Source organism: Marmota marmota, unplaced genomic scaffold (assembly GCF_001458135.2).
Source record: "Marmota marmota marmota unplaced genomic scaffold, marMar, whole genome shotgun sequence".
NCBI lineage: Eukaryota > Metazoa > Chordata > Mammalia > Rodentia > Sciuridae > Marmota > Marmota marmota.
The window spans coordinates 44,260,367-44,283,007 of record NW_026000026.1 but is presented as its reverse complement, the minus strand read 5'-3'; the positions used below and the strand labels follow the sequence as shown (position 1 = coordinate 44,283,007).

At 37.9% G+C, this 22,641-nt stretch overlaps 1 protein-coding gene across 3 annotated transcripts in view; it reads right to left on the bottom strand.

Annotated features, from left to right (window-relative positions):
* Positions 1–22,641, bottom strand: part of Cfap61 (cilia and flagella associated protein 61) — a 257,942-nt gene that overhangs the window by 212,225 nt on the left and 23,076 nt on the right. For 2 of the 3 annotated variants that reach the window (XM_015476914.2, XM_048811377.1), the window contains exons 4-7: positions 19,849–19,925; positions 18,854–18,921; positions 18,099–18,225; positions 7,453–7,585 (exon numbers count right to left, since the gene is read on the bottom strand). In XM_015476914.2, the coding sequence (XP_015332400.1) occupies positions 7,453–7,585; positions 18,099–18,225; positions 18,854–18,921; positions 19,849–19,925 (405 nt within the window). Of the gene's footprint in view, positions 1–7,452; positions 7,586–18,098; positions 18,226–18,853; positions 18,922–19,848; positions 19,926–22,641 lie in introns of those variants that run through there. The other variant, XM_048811378.1, reaches the window with a different exon arrangement.

The window sequence follows — 22,641 nt, the reverse complement described above, 5'->3', positions numbered from 1 at the left end:
AACTAACTGATCTTGACCCATTATTGGTACCAAAAAATTATGAATTAACAAACTATTTTAATTCTATCATATTCCATATTGAGAAATGATTGTGACTGGAATTCCTTATTATGGGCTGGGGTTGTAGCTCAGCAGTAGTGCGCTCACTTAGTACGCGCAAGGCCCTGGGTTCGATCCTCAGCACTACATAAAAATAAACAAAATAAAGATATTGTGTCCAATTACAACTAAAAAATAAATATTTTTTTAAAAAGAAGTTCCTTATTATGTCCCTTTACTAATTCTGTATTTCATTCCTCTCTATATTTAAAATTTAAAGAGAGAGAGAATGTATAGTCCTTTAAATTTCACACAAATAATTCCTGTGGGTTAATAAGTGGGTTTTAAGCAAATTCCCAGTTGAACGCTTAGACTCTGACTGCTCTTATTAGAAACCTGAACTTACTGGATCCTATCCCTCAAGTATTCAGACTTCATTTTTGGAGATATTCCATTCAGAAAGTAGAGCTCAATAACCACAGCATTCCCTATTCCCAGAAATGCTGCGTTTATTCATAAATGCCCAGTAGAGAAAATGGTCAATGCTTTAACACCCTAAAACAGAGAATCAATTAATCATAACGTTTAATCTTTTAGATGACACAGAAAACAAATTAAACTATTTGTTTCCCAATCTATCTTTAATTAAAAACCATTTGTTTTCAAGGGTTTTTTGAAAAATAAATGTGAGATGCTCTTTGTTTTCTCCTCAATAATGAAATTCCAGAAGAATTTTTTTTAAAAATCAAATTTTCCATGTATATTCTTTTCTTTACAGGATCCCCCAAATGCTACTTGCTGTAAAAGACTGGATTTACACAGCTGTTTTACAAAGCCATTGACACTTTAATAAAAGTCCAAAATAAACATTTTAATTTTTTTCCCAAATAACAAGTGATTGTTTGTCTTGTTTGCACTCGTGAACAAAGGCTGCGTAGCTGCAGTTGTCTGGCTTCTCTGTAATTTTAGGCCCAAGACTCAGCAGACGCTGATTAACCAATCCATCTACCATATGTGCAGAAAGAGGCGGCCAGCCTCACTCCCGGCAGGGAAAATTGGCATCCATCTTGGTTCACATGGAGATGTCCTTCTAATCTACAGCCGCATTGGCGCAACGGAACTTCGATGGCCTGAAATACCTTTTGCTGGCTTCACGGCGAGCTGCATGTGCATGATAAGAATGTATTATTTATAAGACCGCTGTTAGTAATGAGCTATTACACTAATGGCTCATTGTGTTTGGAATTTGATTTCAAATGGCATGGATCACACATTCTGATGAAAATGAGAAAAACATGTTTTGCCATTAGGAACAAAGATTTAGCGTTCTCCAATTCTACAACCTGTTATATTCCCATCATTCATCCAGGGTTGTAACAATTTACAAAGAGTTCACAATTAAGAGACAACAACAGAGCAAGGACATTTCCTGGAAGTTTCTGTTCCTTACTTTGGATCTCTTTCATATAACTCATTTGAAAAAATACTATTCTTAAACATGAATTTGTGGGAGGATCCAAATGTATCTTTGTGTGTATTTGTGCTTTCCAGAAAAAAGTAAATGGATTTATGAACTTCCTTACCACAAAAGTCTCTTCTATTACCTTATATTGGAGAACAAAATTGCAAGTTTTGTTGTTGTTCCTGTTTGTCCTGGGAGGATCTACGTGATACATGCGGAAGGTTTAGTGTCCACCGGCCTTGTCTTCATAAACACATAGACACACATATACTTTATTGTTTATACTTCCATCCAAATCGCCTGCTGGTCACCCATCCCTTTTGGGTGACAATATTCCACAATGAGGGTTTTGTCCTCATTGTGACCACTGCTGGCTTTGATCCCCTTCTCCTGATGCCAAGTGCATGGCTAACCTGGCAGGCTTTCTCCCGCCCGCAGGTCAGTGGTGCTTACTCGGACCACTGCTGCCCATGCCCTGGATGATGCCAAAGCAGACGCTCTGCCCATCTGTCTCTAGGAGCCGCCCTTGGCCTCCAACTGCCCTTCCTTCCTTGAAATCTCGGCTTGGAGTAAACACCAGATGTCAAGGTAAGCCAGGACAGAGTTGTGACAAGGAACTTGCAGTGAAGTTGTGACCCAAAACTCCTCCAAAGTAGCTATTGAGCCACAAAAAAGTCCTTGTAGCTAAAAACCCTTTAACTAGTCATTGGTTTTCCATTTAGCTCAGGCATAGCTCTTAGGCATTCAATATGCATGACTTGAAACTGCCATGGGCCAGTTTGGAAAGAGACAGACTTGATATACTTTATTGTTATCTCTGGTCAATGGTGGTTGCCTAAAAACATGGTGTGCTGATGAATGCCTTATCAGCATTCAGGGGGAAAAAGAATAGATTTGTAGCACTTGCCAATTTTTGTGGTATGAATACTCTCCTCATGGCCAATTTTAGCTACGAGCATGATATAAGTGAACACAGAACTGAGAAGAAGCATGTCATTAAATATATATCCACTATACAAAGACCACAGGCAAAAAATCTCAAGAGCACAGACAGCAATAAAATAATTAGAATTGATGAATTGAAACTATTTAATGCTTTCTTTTAATATAATTTATTATGCTAGAAGTTTATATAAGTTTTTAATAATGGCTGTGTTTAACAAGCAGCTTGCAAATTTCCTGAAGACTTAAAAATCAGCTCTCTGGAGCCTAGAACAAGCTGGATGCAGAACATCGCCACTCAAAGGCCTCTGAGAACTAGGGTCCCAGGAAGCCAGTGGGAGGGTTAGACCAGCACTCATCCTGAACACAAAAAGTCTTCAAGACACCAGATACGGCTCTGTTCAGACTGGAGATCACCTCCCAGGACCAGGTTCACAGGGCCTGCCTCTGCGCTTCTGTTTTATGATCAAGGTCCTTGGTCTCATCTCCTCTGATGCCCAAGGCAGCATGGCCCCTCGGAAGAGATCAGGCTGGGCTCCCTTGGCCCTCTATAGAGACAACAAAAGATCCTCACAGGGTAGAGACCGCAGTTTTCAGTATGGGGCTTTGCTCTGATGTTTACACACACTGAAAGTGTGATGTATAACAAGAGAGAAAGAGCAAAGGGGAAGAGGTACACAAAGCTTCTGCAAAAAGCACTAACTCAAGTGATTGGGGGTAAAACTAGCAACTTGAAACCAGGGAGTTAAAAATTTTCCAAAAAATAAAAATCTGATTAAATTGGGTGGGTAGATTAAAAATCTCTACTAGGGTTTGCAGGAATCATTTCAAGTCTCTCTCTTTTCCCCCTAATTGTATAAAAACATTATTTTCCAAAGTGGTACTGCTGGGCCCAAATTTTTTTTGACCTTTCCTTTTCTCAGTAGCCTGGAGCTAAAAGCTGAATAGGAATATATGAAAACAATGCTTTAAAGGTTAAGGCAAAAATCCAAGTATGAAAGAATTTTTAAAAATTAAAATTCAAATCCTTTTGATGTAGGACCTCAGAAACTAATTCGGAAGGCCAGTTTTCACCTTCAGGAAGTAATGCTCATATCTATCTAAACATCTAATTCTTCACCAAATGTGTTTTACCACCATGCAGGTGAGTGTTTCACCACCACTTCGAAATCATCTGGGGAGTTAAAACAAAAACAAAAACAAACACTGATTGTGTGGGTGTGAGGGTGTGTGCCTCAATTCCCAGCTACTTGGGAGATTGAGGCAGGAGGAGCATTGGAGCCCATGAGTTGGAGGCCAGCCTGGGCAGGCAAAATAGCAAAACCTTGTCTCAAAAGGAAGTCGAAGGTTGGGGTGGGTGGGGGTAGACATGGGGTGGGGACTGAAAGAAACAAACGTACTTTAAAAATTCTGATTGTGTCCCACACCAAAAGATTGATTTAATCGAAGTGGATAATCCTTTGGAAAGTATACAACTCAGTATTTTTAGTATATTCACAACTGTTTGTAACCACTATCCAATTCTAGAATATTTTCATCCACAACACCCACCATAAAAACAACAATAACAACAACAACAACAAAAAACAGTACTCATTATTGGTCACTTTCCATTCCCCTCTACCTCTAGCCACTAATTGCTTTCTGTTTCTATGGCCTGTCTATTCTGGGCTTTCATATAAATGCAATCATACAATGTATGGTCCTTATGTCTATTTTTTTCTTTAGCATAATGATTTCAAGGTTCAACTATGTTGTAGCGAGTGTCAATACTACATTCCATTTCCTAATAACATTCCATTGAATGGATGTACCACATTTGGTTTAGCCATTCATCAGTAGATGGACATTTGGACTGCTTTTCCTTTTTGGATATTATAATAATGCTGCTGTGGACATTTGTGGATGAGTCTTTGGGTGAAAATGTGTTTTCAATTCTAGATGTGGGAATGGGTAAGTATATATTTAACTTTGGAAGAAAATGACAGATTGTTTTCCAAAATGGCTGTGACATTTTATAATCCCACCAGCAATGGGACAAAGGCTCCCACTTCTCTACATTCTTTCCAACACTTGTTATTATCTTTTTTTTAAAAAAAATTATAACTATCCTAATAGAGGTAAAGTAGTAGCTCACTGTGGTTTTAATTTACATTTCCTTATTGACACAGTAAGATGTTGAATGACATCTTTTCATGTGCTTATTGATAATTTGTCTTTTTTCTTTCTTTAGGAGAAATGTCTATTTGAGTCATTTGTCATATTTTGTTCATTGTTTTATTTTATTTGTCTCTTTTGGTGTAAGAATTCTTCATGTATTCTGGGTCCAAAGTTTTTTATCATGGGGAAATCTAGAAACCTTCCAGGTGATTCTCCTATGTGCCAAGTTTGAGAACCCCTGATGCAGGAGGAAGCCACAGACTGCTCATGTCATGCATATTAGAGAACTTCTGATTTCAAGTTTCAAGAAAAGTAATATTCTTTTTTGGGCATCATGGTGCAGGCCTGTAATCCCACTGACTTGGGAGGCTTGAGACAGGTGGATCACAAGTTTGAGGCCAGTCTCAGCAATTTAGGGAGGCCGAAGCAGCCTAGTAAGACCCTATTTCAAACAAACAAACAAACAAAAGGGCCGGGGAAGTAGTTCAGTGGTTAAGTACTCCTGAGTTCAATTCCCAATACTAAAAAAAAGAAAAATGATATTATTAAATAGTTCTTAACAGTCTTAGCAAATGAAATGAGTGTATGGAGAATGATGAATCTCTTTTAAAAATCATCCTAGAAATAAAACTGCTATACTCTCATCTTTTAACTGGTACAAAGTCTCTCTTTTTGAAATGAAAGCCAAACATCCATTTGAAAACAAAAACATAATGTGTGGTCATCTGAACCTTGGGATTCTATGAATGAACAGAATGTGTGAGCACCCAAGGGCTCTATTCCTGTTTGTTAATTATTGTGTGCAAAAGACAAGTACAAAAATTCATTCAAAGTAAGATTATCTTATTGAAAAATAAGTTTCAGTCCAACTTATATAAAACTTTTAAAAATATATATATATTTTTTAGTTGTAGTTGGACACAATACCTTTATGTTATTTATTTATTTTTATGTGGTGCTGAGGATTGAACTCAAGCGCTCCACCACTGAGCCACAACCCCAGCCCCCAACTTATATAAAACTTTTTGAAAGGGCTTTCCAAAGAATGACCTCTATATTTCCCATAGATGCAAGGAGAACATCTTAGCTCACCTGTGAATTGCTTTCCTTTTTCCCAGTTGACCCTAAGATTATCAACAAAAGGTTGACCTTGTGAGGTCCCTGCACACAAGTCAATGGCAAACCATTCGCAGGAGACTTCATTCCTTCTAACAGAGTTCTCATATGTGGTCCCTGGAGTGTCAGCATCAGTCTGGAACTTGTGAGAAATACAGCTTCGCAAACCTTCCTTTGCCAGAGCTAATGAGTCAGAAATGCTGGTATGGAGCCCAGTCATCTTTGGGCTCATTAGCCCAAGAAAGAATTTCTAGGCAGACTCAACTTTGAGTACCACTGCTCTCATATACTTCATGTGACCCATGGCATGAGAAGAAGATCCATTCAAGGCCCTACTCTTCCCAACACTGAATAGCCAACATGCACTCCCTGATGACTAAGATGCCAAAAGTCCCAAGTTTTTTCAGACAATTTCTCCCTGCCATTGAGCACCCCACAATTTTCCCTGTTTCAGCATTTTCAACTCTTAAGAGTACTAAAGCCTCAAATGGAATAGCTTGGGGTAGCTGAAATTCCATAAGGAAAGCATCCCCCCCTTGGTAGATGCTTCCAGGGGTGGGTCAAGGATAAGAGAAAATCTTGGGGCCTCTGGTCATATTAAGGCTGGCTAGCTTGTCAGTTTTCTTCTCTGTCTTTTCAGAAAATGTGGTCCTTTGTGTCTGCAGCTGCCAAACTGAAGGGTCCAAACACTAGGTCTTATTTTTTCAGAAAAGCTAGAAATTCCATTTTTGACACACACGCACACACACACACACACATATATATGTGTGTGTGTGTGTGTGTGTGTGTGTGTAAGTTCCTAATTTTTGTGTGAGCCAATAATTCAACAAAATTTAATCATATCTAACCTGGATCGAATCATAAGGAAACACTGAACAAATCCAAATGAAAGACATTCTACAAAATAACTGACCTGTATTCTTCAAAACTGTCATTGTCATGAAAAATAATGACAGACCAGGGAGTTATTCAGATTAAAAGAGATTGGAGAGACTCAGCACCTGAAAGCAATGAATGACCTGGACTTACTTTTTCATAAAGGACATTGTTGGAACTGACAATAAAATCTGAATAAGGTCTGCAGATTAGATAAAAGGATTGTAAGAATCATAATTGCTTGACTTTCATCACTGTACTGTGGTTACGAGTTACGTAAGAAAAAGTTCTTGTATTTTAGGGAATACACACTAAAGTTTTTAGAAGTAGAGAGGCATCATGTCTGCAACTTACTTTCAAATGGTTCTGAAAAAGTAGATGGACAGACTAGAGAAAGCAAACAAGAGAATGACAAAGCAAATGGGGGAAATGTTAATGTCTAGGAAACCTAGGTACATATAAATTCTCTTGCGAAATTATATAAAAAACAAAAAGTTAAAAACTAATCACTTCCTAAGTTTAATAAAATCTACCTGTCAGCAGAATGCTGGTTTGTGACCTCTGATCTCTGACATCTTGGGGCTCTCAGAAATCCCTTCTAAATACCCTTGGAGGATCTTTCTTTTCGTACTCTTCCCTCTAGAGTTAGAACAAAGAATTCACATCTGTGGGCATCTGGAATAACCTGTGGAGAGGGTGATAGCCCAGCTCAGAAGCTGGCCTGGCAAACCACCTAGAAGGTCATGGGGACAGGGAGGGCACGTCAGCTCTCAGGGTCCTCTTTAAGTCCAGGAGCAACATAACTCATGCCTCTTGTTTCTCTCACTAAGCATTTCCCAGATAGACGAGTCACTAACCTCACACACAACGGCATGATTCTCTTCATCTTGGGCCTCTATCAGTTCAGCAAGGAAGTATTCACCATAAGTTTCCTTCAGGACAGTGTCATAATGCATAAATATTGGCATGAGATCGTCATGGTCTTCCACCCTGTTTAAAAGAAAGGCTTCAGTTCAGTGTTTGTTTGTTTTTCCATCTGTTCCATCAATGGAGCATCTAATGTGTGCCAGCCCCTGTTCTAAGAACCAGGGATACAGAAATGATCTCATGAAATGAACCAACATTCTCATGAGAGAAACAGACAAACTTAAAGCATTTCGATAATTTCAAACATTTCAAATCATGCTATGTGCCTTGGAATGAAGAGTGACAGAGTCGAATGGTCAGGGAAGATCTGTGAGGAGGGACATGTGAGCTGAGTCCTGAATGAAGAGAGGGGGAAGAAGCTATGTCAAGACCTGGAGGTGGGGTGGGTCATTAAGGCAGAGAAAGCACAGTGAGTGTGTTAGAGTGTGTACTGTAGAACAGTATTTGTCATGAGCCAATTGACAGCAGGAGACAGCATTTCCCAAGTGTGTTCAAGGATCACTACTTTATGATACTGTCCCAGAATCCCATTCTCCTCCCCTATAAAGAATTACAATGCCTAAACCCAATAACCTACTACAGGGCCCTTCCTGGAGTGTCACCTTTATATATTATACCTTATTTATGCATTCTCCGACATTGGCCCATGGTTCCTTTTATTCCTACACTTCTTGGTGAGGGGGAAATGCACATCATCCTGGGGACCCCCACCTTGAATTCCATGGTCAGTGACAACTAGTGGTGGTCATGGGAATAAGAACCAGGTTCTTTGCTGGCTTTTAGACTCCATTTTGTTGTTTTATTTAACATTCCTTTCTTCTTTTTAGTACATTCTTGTTGGTATTATATTTTGCTTGTCTAGGATATGCTTATACTTTTTCCTGTAAAAATGTTTCAGATGTGTATTATTTTTTTTCCTTGTATATCTGATTGGGCTACTAACCTTTATTTCCTCACCCCCTTATTTCATTATTTTGCCATTTCATTGTCCCATTTTATCTTCTAGTATGTTCTCTTTGATGCTAACCATAGCTCCAGCTACTGAGTGATCAATATATACATAAAGGGGTTTATCCAGATTATCTCTGTTGCTATTCTTCTCATAGCAACCCCAGGAGGTAGGCAATGTCATCTTCACATTTCAGATGTAGGAGAGCAATGCTCAGGAGAATGATGAAATGTTTTGCCCCAGATGACAGAAATAGTTGGCAGCAGAACCATGATATGAGCTCAGGTTTTACTGATTTAAGTCCTGCCTTCACACACAATATACTAAACTGACAATGCACTTCAAAACTCTTCCTTTATTTTGACACTCCTTTGGAAAATTGGCAGCAGGAAGCAAAACAGTTGAGAGGGGAGTGGTTGGCTCAGGGGCCACAGGTTCAGACAATCCTGTCACAACTCCTCCAGCCCCTGCTGAAACAAATCCCCTACTCTTCCACAACTCCACTCCCCAAATATAAATACTTTAAACTAGATGATCTGAGTGAAAATCTTTACCTGGCTCCCAACATGAAATCTTTATGTCTGATGACACTGGCTCAGCTATTGAAATGATGTTGATTTTTATCAAAAGCAGTATCTTTATGGAATGAATACATATTTTAAAACCAGGTCTCTGGTTTTAAACTCTCACAGTTCACAGCGGAGCAAGCAAACAGACCACTATACAAAAACAAAAAAAACAAAAACAAAAACATGCACACAAGATGACTGCAAGGGGGGTCATCAACATGACTTCCAAGTCCCCATAAAGAATCTTAATGCTGAGGATGTAGCTCAGTGAAAGAGCACTTACCTAGCATGTGCAAGGTCCTGGGTTCAATCCTCAGTGTTGGGGAAAAAAAAATGTCTAAAAACAATAACCTCCTACAGGTCACCTCTTGGAATGTCATAGTTACCTATGGAAAGACTCTGAGAAGCACTATGAAAAAGAGTATTTAACCTTGTTTATCTGTTTCTCAAACATTGGCCCATGGTACCATTTGTTACTGCATCTCCTATGAAGGGGAAAATGATGGTGAAGGTAATGAAGCTCTGCTCACTCTCCTGGGGACACCCACCTTGCTGCTATTCATCTTGTTAATCTCTTGTTAACTCTCTGGAAAGAGATACAGCAGAGGATCCCTATCCAGGCAACCAGAGTCTTTTTTTTTTTTTTTAAATCAACCTAGCTGTGATGTCATCACCACCAACAGTCTCATTCCATCATGGCAGGGCATCAGTGGATTTTCAGGTGTGAGGCCTGGACAGGGAGCCAGAAACAAGCACCAACTATGCATTTAGAGTATGAGTACCTCAGCTGCTGTCCCTGACCACTTGCCCATATATTTATGTGGGTATGTGCTTACTCTGTAAATTACCAGGGTCATCTGTAGCTGGGTATATCAAGGCTCTGTTATAAATTCAGCAAAGGCTTTTTGGTTGCTCTTTTAAAAAAGATTAGAGAAAAATACAATGTACTGATCACAGCTTGAGTCGGAGAGCCAGACTGAACTTGGGTCTGGATCCTGCCTTTCCACATTGTGACTCTGGGCACAGTACCTAACCTCTCTTTGCCACAGATACTTCTCATCTTTTACAAAAGAAGTAACTACAAAGAACACGTATGAGCATTATTTGTACTACCACAATTATTACTTGGATAGAAACAACCAATAAGAACAAATACAGAACATCTACAGTCAGTGGGTGGGGAAAGAAAGTCTCTTATTACAGAAGGCTGAGTCACTGTGCTAGCTTCCTACTGACAGGTATGAACAATGGCATTCCATCCACTATTGCTAATCTTAAAACTCTGCTTTCTTCACCTCACCTTCTTACTTAGAAATATTTGCAAGCTCCCCACTGTTTCTGAGAGGGGCACAAAGTCCTTTGCCTCCATCTTCCCACCCTTATGGCCAACAATGACATGACCTACTTATTGTCCCCAGAAGGGGACCTTACCACCTTTCCTTTTTCTTGCCTCTATTTCTATTCAGTACTCTGACTCCCTTGACTGCCCCAAATTCCAGCACTCTTCAAGCTCAACTCCATACCTCCCTCCAGTGACTATTCTTCCTATGAACCCAATGCTGGGATCATCACTGGATATACATTGTCTGTTCTGGTGTTAATTTCTTATGGCCAAGGCGTGGCACCTTCCCAATCAGGGAACATGCTTTCTAGACTGCTCTGTAGTAGTCCTGTGGTATATAGTATAGCAGCAACAGTCAACAAGAACAAGACCCTTACCTTGGCCAAGATCTTGCTGAGAGTCCCATGTACACTAATTTCACCAAAGAGGTATGATCATGAAGCTTCAGGGGGTACGTATGCAAATTCTGAACCCACAGTCCCATACTGGAAGTTCAACTTGCCCATGTATTTATGACCACTTGCCCATTTGCTTTTTCAATTGAGGAACCAGCAAAGTTACTTCAACACTAAGCCTTAGTTGTCTCATCTATGAAATGGGCGGAGGCACAAATAGCTGCAAGGATACAATGCAGTAATACAAATGACAGGCTTGAGCCTGATCTCTGCTCATAGTCAGCCCTTAGCAGGCATTTGTCCTCCAGGTGAGCCCTAGAACCTCAGCTGGGAAAACCTAGAACACTGTGCTCCCTTCCAGGAACAACTCACTTCTCACTAAACCTGCCAAAAAGCTGCTCCTAACAGGAGATGGCTTATCTCTGTAAAAAGAGTCCTTAATGATATAGTGCAAAATAAGATTCTGGAAGAGAATAGCCAAGTCCATTCTCAAACACTGCCAAAATTAAAAGGTTGCATCAATGCTTAATTATTTTGCATAATGGGAAAACAATTCAAAATCTTATTCACAAGGACGATGCCAAAATTAACTGTACCACTGGATTTTATTTATATGATGGACACACACATATTACTCTACAAATATAAAAATCAGTTCAGAGACTCAGGGCTCTAAACCTAGTCACGCGCCTTCCACAGCCCATTAACACAGCTATATCCTAATCAGACCTCAATACTAATTCTTCTGGGAAAAATAAGAAGAAAACATCCATATCTTGGAGTTCTAAAGTCTCTCCCTTAAGCCCTTGCCCAAAATGGTTAGAAAGGAACTTGGTCTGTTAAATGCATTCCTTGGGGTAATCGATAATTTATGATCTTGCATCAGCCCAAGTGCTAATGATAAAGTATGACATCAGCCTCAAAGTCTCAAATGGCATATGACAAAGTCCAGCCCTACAGAAACAAAACACCCCAGCTATGGAAAATCATTCATGCAATAAAATGTGTAAATGTGAGTGCTCTCAGGCGATAAGCACTGCCTGTCGGAGTCAAACACGAGGAGAATCAGGTCTCACCGTGAATTTGGCACCACAATGCTATACAGGTACCCACCATTTAAGTGCCACAAAACATTCCAATAATAAGAACTGCCTAAAATACAATAAAAATAATGCAATTATTTGAGTAAAAAGCAATGCTCCCTTCTGTCTTCCATTCAGCATGGCTTTGATGGAGTAGTGATGCAATTGTAAAAAAAAAAAATCAATTTAGAATATTTTAGAATAATCAATTTAGAATATTTTATTTTAACTTGTTTGGAAGAGACTGAAGGTCCTTCTCATAAAGGCATATTGCTCTCTCAGGCACCCAAATATCTGAGACTCTGAATATCACGCATATGAAAATGGAGTTGAATCCAAACCCTAAAATCAATAGGCTCTTAAGGACACTTGGGGAATGGGTGTTTTCTAAATCCAGGATTCAGCAATACTAAAGATAATTTGATTGGTGCCTCTCACTGACTTCCTGTAAGGCTAGGAGAAGGAAGGACAAACTCATCATTTCATCTAAGTCAGTTATCCAGGATGTACAGGGGCATCATGATGTCGCAGACACCATGGAACTCTTCCCAGTAGCCTGGCAGGGTCTCTTGGTGACAAATGGATTCTAAGATTGCTTCATCACCACAGCATCCTGACTGCTCTACAACATAATTGCCATCTTAGAGGAAAAATACACAGGCCAGGTTCTCTTGAGTCAGAGAGGTATACACTGCTTTCTTGCCAGCAAAGAAACCACTACAAATTCACAGATGGAAAGTTCACATTTCAGGACAGTAAGGACAGCAGCAACAGGCCACCTTCACATTCTGAATATTGGCACAGCCTCCACTTTCCTGTCTGACATCATTTTACATATCCAGAGAGGATTCGCACTTAATTAGCTAGGCTTAAAAATGTACTGTTATAAAAGTAATTCTGTTGCCATTTTAATTTCCAGAAATACATTTCAAGTGTGTGTATATTTTAAGAAATCAATGAAAATTTCATAGAGAATCCAATTCAGAGATATTGATAAAGAATGCAGTATGTTCTTGTTAAACCATTCTTTTACGTGAACACTGTCTCAACATGGGGTAAGAGAACTTACAGGCTATGTCAACTAGATTTTATTTTTTATCAGATGTGTAAAACAAAGCACCTGTTTCTTTCCAAGATCTCTTATGACCTCTAGTGGTCTTCCATAAGAAAATCAAATCTATCATTTTTTCAACTACATTTTTCATTTTAGAACTACAAAATGGTTTTAGAGTCACTTAGCTTCTGGGCTTAGAAAATGTCATCGTTTTAAAAGCTATGGAGCATTTTAAAACCACATCTTCCATGTGCTTTGAATGACTTCAAAGCACGTGCAAAGCCAATTAGAGGCCCATACCATCTATACTACCAGAATCTGATCCAAAAGTTGATCTTGGCACCCCACTGCTACAGTTGGATTGCTCATCAAACTATTTGCTGGGTCAGTTCCCAGGATGTAAGAAGATCATTGCTGAAATTCTGCAATTTATTTATCTCTTATTTTTGAACATATTAGGATATTTGTAATTTAAACAATGAAACGTTCATTCCTGTGAAATTGCTCAGAAGTCAAATTTAAGTGGATTTCTAAAAAGCATGAGACTGTTAAATATTTCAAAAATAATTACCTTAAGAAATTAAAAATTATTATTTATAAAAACATCAACCTTATGTTTTAAATAACTACTTTTTCTTTCATTTATTATTTTCTAAAATTTATTTTTCCCTAAGCAACTTAGTGAGACCCTGTCTCAAAAGTAAAAAAACAAAAAAAACAAAACAAAACAAAAAAAACAGGCCTGGGGATGTGGCTCAGTGGTTAAAATAAAATAAAATTTATTTCTAAAGGTCTTTTATTTGTAATTGATACATAATAATTGTATATATTTATAGGATACAGTGTGATAATTAGATACATGTATAAAATGTATAATGATCAAATCAGGGTAATTAGTATTTCTATCTCCTTAAATACTTATTACTTCTTTGTGCTGGGAACCTCTTCTCAAAAAGAATAAGTTTTTCCTTTCATCTATTTTTATTTTTATTTTTTATAAAGCAATATTGTTGAGCCAATATGGTTAAGCATTGTTATCAGCAAAAAAGCATTGATTGTATAAAAGAAATTCTAGTTATTTTAAAACACTGACATAATCCTTTCCTTGGCTGGATCTCTCCCCACCCTGCACAAGAGGACTTGAAAAAGGTTTCCCCCAGAAAGACCATACCAATGGTTTATAAACCTTCAAATACCTCAGATCCACCACTGATGATTAATTAAGCCTGCTGTAGGTTTGTAAAGGTGTGTCCAGAAGCAGCTAGGCTTTATTTCAGATATAATGAAAAACACAGAAGAGTAACTTCATTAATTAGAGCCTAAGTAGAGGGGCAGATTACAGCATAATTTTCCACATGGGTAAATCAAAGAAACAGGATGGGATTATGGCGTTAATTCATTGGTTCTGAATATGTTGCTAGTTAAAAGACTGAAGGATAATTACATCCCAAACCGTTCACTGGTTTAGTATCTTAAGAATTGTGTTCTTTACCACTAATTAACAGTGCAAGTAACTATTGATGAAACAGATGTCAAAAATAAACATGTGGGAAATAAAAGAAATGACCTAAGAGGCACACGGCCACACCCATCTCATGTTCAGAAATGTCTTTTGTTTTTTCACTGCTGGAGTGAGATTGTCTACATAAAAGTAGTTTTCAGATAGATGACATTCTATACTCACAAATATAGAACTCTATTTTAAACATTTTGAATAAAGAACTTTTAAAATGTATCACACCTTTCCGTTTTCTGCAGGCAAAGGAACCGACATAATGTCACAATTTCCACCTGAATTCACTACAATGCACTTATCTTTTTATAAAGTTCACTGCCTTGTTACAGAGTACCTTGTCACCTCTTTGCATTAAGACTATATCCCATTTGCGATTTGTTTCTTTCAGATTTTCTGTGGTCTAGACAAACAAAACATTTACTATCAGAAGTTGTCTGAGCAAGACCTCAGGCTGAAGCATACAGGTTAATTTTCAGGCTTCATAGGCTCTGTCCATTATAAGGTCAGAGTCCATCCCACTAAGTTTTCAAGAGAAAGAAAGGCAGAAAAGAAGGGTTGTGGAAAGAATCGAGAGAAGGAGGAAAACCAAAGCAGAACCATTGGTTACCAAGTGCTTCCTATAGGAACCAGGCACTGGGCTGAGTATACCTTGCGCCTTTTCTCCTGTAACTTATATCCTGAATGGCAAGTGGGCAATCAGTGAACAAACTAACAAAGATGTCAAAGAAAAAGATTATTTTTAGATGAGCTGCTTCTGTACTTGTCACTTTCAGTCGTGGATTTATATAAAAGTTTTCTATTATAAAACTTTTATGTATGTGTATAATATATATATAAATATATATATATATATGTATATACATGTTTTCTCTCTGTATATATGTATGTTTATATCTGCCTATCTATAGATATAGTATTATAACCATATGTTCAGTTGTATTTCCTTTATACATACTTGCTGCATGTCTATATTGAAATTATTTAAACCTTAGTGTTTCTCAAGAAAATAATTAGCCAAATCCTAATGCATAAATAATAAGATTCTTTCAGAAATGTGACGCCCACACCTATAACTAATTCATTATCCCCAACCTCCCCTAAAGAATTGCCTATATTGCAGACACATTTAAATCATCTTTCAGGATAATTTCAAAGCTGGAAACTTCTTTAAATTCTAATATTTTATTCATTTTAAATAAAATCTGTAAAATGGCACCCAAATTCACATATATTTGAATGAATGCCATTTATAACAAAATACTGTTTTGGTCAAACAGATTAGAGACAATTTTAATAACTAAAAATATACAGCATTGATGAGGCTGAAAGGACACAGAATTCTATAGGCTGGAATGTATATTGACATAAAATTCTGATTTAATAATTTGATAGTATTTATTTTAAAAATATTAGTACTTATGCAAATATCTGAGTATGTCTTACCCATAAATTCCATTTCTAGGCACCTATACTATAGAAAAAAAATAGTCTGACTACTTGATGATATGTGTACAAGGTCATTTGACATGATATTATTTAAGATGAAAACAACTTAAATTTCCATAAATAAGGAATAACAAAATGAAATATATTGCAGCCACAGAATTCCCAATCCATCATGGGCCAGACAGTCATTAAAAGAATAAAATTCAGTCGGGTGCAGTGGCACACACCTGTAATCCCATCAGTTTGGGACACTGAGGCAGAAGGATCATGATTTCAAAGCCAGCCTTAGCAAAAGGGAGGCCCTAAGCAACGCAGTGATACCCTGTCTCTAAATAAAATACAAAAATAGGGCTGTGGATGTGACTCAGTGGTCGGGTGCCCCAGTACCCCACCAAAAAATAATAATAAAATTCATCTATGAAGATGATGAGATGTTTTATTAGGTGAAAAATACCATTAACAGAATTATATGATCACATTACTGCGTATGTATCTATCCATAGAGAGGAAGATACACACACACACACACACACATATATATACACACACTGAGAGAGAATATAAATACACACACACACACACACACACTCGCATACATATACAGTCATCCTTTGGCATTCATGTGAGATTGATTCTAGAACCTCCACACTCTGCCCCATAAAATATCAAAATCTGAAGATACTCAAGTCTTTTAAATAAAATGGCCTAGTGTTTGCATATAACCTATGTACACCCTTCTGTATACTTTGAATCATCTCATAGCATGTAAACAGTTCTTATACTGTGTTGTTTAAGGAATGAGACGGAAAAAAGTTTGCGCACGTTCATACACAGAGGTTGAAGCTGCAGGTATGGAGAGCTGATAATGCTTGCATATGTGTGACTACTTATGTACTCACATAGAAAAATGAATGTCTTTATTGTCACAAGTTTTGTGATTTGAGAATATAGTTCATTTACTGATTCGTCTTCCAGAATAAGTAGTACATGGCATGGGGGAAAGTGAGACTTTAAAATAATTAAGATAAAACTATAGCAACTACTAGACTACTTACAAGATCCTAAGTTATTAATTTACAGAACTTGCTCACAATAAGAAACTGTGTACTTGTGAATACTTGTAAAATAAAATTTCCTTAAAGAATGTAATTTCCTAAAGGGCAGAGGGCCTATTTGTCTCTGCTGGCACTAATGAGAAACTTCATAATTCAGGAACAAGGATTTGAAAGGAGTCAGGGATCAATTAAAATGTTATTTCACTCTTCTTTAGAATGCCTTTGGTTGCATTAGTATTTGTATCATGATCAAAAGGGTTTTATAAGGAGAGGATTATAATGTACTTAGCTATTAATAATAAGAAAGTAAAGAAAAGGTTTTCTAGGAGGAACTGTCTTCCCTGTTGTCCAGAAGCAGGTGGATAATTTTTATCTGAAGTTACTCTCCTCCATGGTGAGTTTTTTTTTTTTTTTTAACGTACATTGCCCTTAGGCTCTCCAAATGCAAATTAAATGCTCTATACAGATAGTAAAAACATGATAGTGTCAGACTCTCTGCAGGTAAGTCTCTGGCCTCCTCCTCTGCTTTCCCTTTCCAGCAAACTTCTCTAAAAAGTAGCTGGTTGTTCCTGTCTTCATTTCCTTACCCTCATTTACTCAGCCCACTGCAATTTGATCTCCACTGTCCAATTCTTCACTTTGAGGGATCAGACCAGACCCTGGGGCAGGAGATGGTGTGGGTCCGTCTTTGAAAAACGCAATTTGCCACAGCTATCCCCTTAAGACTGCTGCTCTTGAGGCATGGCCTGGGGAGCATTGATGGCAAAGACCTTCAACTTGGAAAACTCTTCTTTGGGATCAATAGCATCCTCATTGACTGAATGTCAGAATACAGGTAGATTTTATTGGGAAAACTAAATAGGCAACTTCAATTTTAAGTTTGTTTTATTTGAAAGTTATTTTACATCTCTGTATGAACAACAACTGTAAAATTTTCACAATCCCCTGGCAGTAAATGTATGACTTTATGGCTACACATAACCAAATGAATAACACCAGATAGTACTGCAAATTATTTCATCCAAGGGATATTACACTTATGAGTATCAAACAAACAAAACTTAATCCAAGTGATTTATGATCACTTAGAGTAAAAATTGTTAAAGACTTTTATAAAGGTGACTACCCCATGAAGCTTAGGTTACTTGAGACACTAGTCCAACTGTACCTGGCTTTGCGAACATGCAGCTGAGGGTAATGGTTGTGCCTAAGGCATATTTGTACTGCGAAGTCCTCATCATACGTCAAATTTGGGATAGTCCCCACTTGGTGAAACACAGTTACTAGAGTTGAGCCTAAGTCATAGAAAGAAAGAAATGTGTCTTCATTTAAGCATTTCAGAACAAAATGCAGTTTCCATTTTAATAGAAGAATGGATTAAAAAATGTGGTATATATACACAATGGACTATTACTCAGCCTTAAAAAAGAATGAAATTATGGCATTTGACAGTAAATAGATGGAGCTGGAGACTATCGTGCTAAGTGAAATAAGCCAATTCCCCAATACCAAAAGCTGAATATTTTTTCTCATATTTGGATGCTAATTCACAATGGGGTAGAGAAGTGTCTAAGGCAGAATAGAGTTAAAGGAGTGAAGGGAGGGGACAGGTATGAGAATAGGAAGGATAGAATGAATCTGACATTCTTACCCTATGTACATATATGACTAAATTACTGGTGTAATTCTACATCATGTACAACCAGAAGAATGAGAAATTATATTTCATTTATATATGATATGTCAGGTATAATTAGGACAAATAAAAAAATTAAATTGTATCTGAATGGTTATAATCAAGTATGTGCTTGATAAGCGTAGGCCCTAGAGACCAGTCTTCTTTCCCATTCCCAAGAGCACCATTCCAAGCATGAGTTTCCTATGTTAGCTGCTGGGAGTAGGGGGTGGTTGGGGGGACCTTACCTAGGCTCATGTAGGATGGCACTGTGAGAAATATGAAGTGTAGTTCTGGCACTGCTTTAAACACGTTCCTGGAGAGGAAGGAGAGGTTGGGACAGGTATTAATAGCAAAGCAATCCCATTAGCTGGCACCTTATGGAGACAAATGCCACTACTGAAAAAAATGAGGTATATAGAAATCCACAGGGACTCCTTTGCTCCCTGCTGCAAAGGCAATTTCTTTTTCTTCTCTGTTTTTTCCATGGATTCCGAAGGGCCCCTTTTCTGTCTGTCTCATGGAGGTAGAGAGAATAAAGGGCACCATGTCCATGAGGCACACCAGATTTCTGCTGATATTAACCTTTGACCTGGCATCTGGATGGTCTGGTGTGACATTACAAAGTGACTTGAAAGCTGAGAACCTCTCTGAAGGTCTGTGCAGGCTGTCACCATGGCTCAATGGCCCTGCTGATCATCTTCCCATGCACCCTATTATTCAGGTTGCTTCTGAAATCTGTCATGTTAATAAACATTTCCAAAGATAAGATTGAGAAATCTGTTTTTGAAAACACCCAAACTTGTGACTTTCTATTCTTCCCTTACCACTTCAAATTCATTTCTTTTTTTTTAAATATTTTTTTAGTTGCAGATGGACAAAATACCTTTATTTTATTTGTTTATTTTTATGTGGGGCCAGGGATCGAACCCAGTGCCTCATGCATGCTAGGCAAGTGCTCTACCACTAAGCCACAATCTGGCCCTCAAATTCATTTATTTAAATGACTGTGCTACCTGTTTGCCTCAAATGATAGCAGTAAAAGATGGGGGCTGAATGAAGAATATAGAGAATTAAGATTATTTTCCTTTCAGAAATATCACTACTATAAAAGTAAAAGCTTTAATATATCCCCAATCCCTAAAGTATAAGCAATTTAAATACCCCAAAGAATTTCACATAATTTAAAAAATATTTGAAACTACCACATGGCCTCTTTATCTGGAAGGCCACATGCACTCACCGAATAATCTCTTTGCAACAACCAGTGGAAAACTCATCCACAGCCACAAACAGGTGCATGAACAATGTATTCAGAGGCTGCAGATGGAAAAAGAATATGGATTAAAGGCTGAGTCAGCATTCAGGCTGGGTCATGGCAGAGTGGGAGGAGGGCTCAGGGCAGACACAGATGCAGAGCTGCCCAGCATTTATAGATGACATTTTTATTAAGTGATGAGACACCCAGGCAGCATTTGAGACCTTTCACCAACATAATTTGCTGCCTTCTGTCCTCCAAGCTCAGAATTATTCAAGGAAAAAGGGATCATAAAAAGAATCCAGAGTGCCCAACCCTTCCTTCTGCCCTCAGGGATGAGCTGTAAGCAGGGGAGAGCCTGCAGGGCAGTGAAATTGATTATTAACTCTGTAGTCTTGTCTTTAGGGGTGTCTATGCCAAGGGAAAGACAATCACTCCAGGGCTCCCAAGTCAGCAGCTGCTGCTCTATTCATGAGACACTGAGGGAAAGATTCTCCTATGAAATTGAAGGATGGAAGGCAGATGCCACATTAGGAATCCAAAGGCTTGTTTTGTTCAACATTCTTGGAGTCCGAATCAAATATTACTCTTGAAATCCAGATGACCCGGAAACTGAAAGCTCAAAGTAGCAAGATTCCAACATGATTTTCAGGTTAAATTTCCCCAGTTTTTAATCCTATAACTTTTGAAAACTGTTTGACTGTCCTAAGTAATAAATAGTAGTTCCCTATGTTTACGAGCAAATTTTCCAATTCTAGCAAGAGTGCAAATGTGAGGCACAGTATGTGTGTGTCTGTGCTTCTTGTTTCCTCAGTACAGTCACCCCCTGGTATCAGTGAAGATTGGTTCCAGAATCTCCCAGATACTAAAATCCACGAATGTTCAAGTCCCTTATACAAAATGGCATAGTATTTGCATATAACCTACAAATATCCTCCCCTATTCTTTACATACTTGTTATACTGTATTGTTCAGGGAATAACGGCAAGAAAAAAGTCTCTATGTGTTCAGATATAATTTTTTCCCAAATATTTTGCATATGAAGTTGGTAGAATCACAGATGTGGAAACTGTAGATACAGAGGGATGACTTTAGTTTTCTAAATGGCCTTGAGTTACCAACTGCACATTTATGTGCTTCAGTTTTACTCCTGCTAGATGGTGTGTGACTTCAGAGTGCTTAGAAATGATTGTACTTTGCATAATATGGCAAGAGAAGAATCATGAGTTTGATTTACAAGCTTGAAAACTCCCAAAAGGCAAACAACACAAACCTAAAAGTTCAGATAATAACAACAAAGACAGCAACGACACGATTTTAAGCATTTTCTATAAATTAACCCAATAATCCCTCAACAGTCTTCTTCAAATATCTGCTTTCCATTCTGATAAGACTGACCTTGGCAGTGCGTGGTTAATTACCTGCTTGATTTTTCTCCCAAACTCTCTGCTATCAGAAATATTACAATTCAAGATTTATTCTCTAAATAACTTTAAGATAAAAATAATTACTTCAGTTGCTAATGCTCCTAGGACAGAAAATATAATAAGGCTTAAAGCACTGCCTGATAGAAAAAGAATATGCCGTAAATAGGAGCCAAATGCAATTTAAATTTTCTAGAAGACCATTAAAAAAGAAAAAGAAGTACAATGGATTTTTAATATATTTTATTTAGTCTGGTACATTTATATTATCATTTAAATAAAAAATCAATAAAAATGTCAATGAGATACTTCACACTTTTATCTTACCAAATACTTGAAATTCAGTATATATTTCATATTATAGCATATCTCAATTCAGATTAGCTAATTGCAAATACTCAATGGCTATCTGTGACCACTGGCTACTACAATGGGACAGTCTAGCTCTATATGGTGTAGGACAGTCCTAAAAGAACAAGAAACAAAAGGGAAAAGAATTTGTGAATAATGGTATTAATTAATTTATAATTTTCAAATGGTACAATCATGATCCTAATGCAAATATAAAATAAATACAAACTGGACATAGTGGCACATGCCTATAATCCCAGATAACAAATATATGAAAAAATGTTCAACATCTCTAGCAATTGGAGAAATGTAAATCAAAACTGCTCTAAGATCTCATCTCACTCCAGTCAGAATGGCAATTATAAAGAATACAAATAACAATAAATGTTGGCAAGGATGTGGGGAGAAAAGTACATTCATACATTTCTGGTGGCACTGCAAATTGGTGCAACAACTATGGAAAGCAGTAGGGAGATTCTTCAGAAAACTTAGAATGGAACCACCATTTGACCCAGTTATCCCACTCCTGGGTATATACCCAAAGGACTTAAAATCAGCATACAGTGATGCAGCCACATCAATATTTATAGCAGCTCAACTCACAATAGCCAAGCTAAGAAAACAATGTAGGTGGGGCTGGAGACGTGGCTCAAGCGGTAGCGCGCTCGCCTGGCATGCGGGCGGCCAGGGTTCAATCCTCAGCACCACATACCAACAAAGATGTTGTGTCCGCCAAAAACTGAAAAATAAATATTAAAAAAATTCTCTCTCTCTCTCTCTCTCTCTCTCTCTCTAAAAAAAATGTAGGTATCCTTTAACAGATGAATGTATAAAGAAAATGTGGGGGCTGGGGATGTGGCTCAAGCGGTAGCGCGCTCGCCTGGCATGCGTGCGGCCCGGGTTCGATCCTCAGCACCACATACAAACAAAGATGTTGTGTCAGCCGAGAACTAAAAAATAAATATTAAAAAAAAATTCTCTCTCTCTCTCCCCCCCCCCCCCC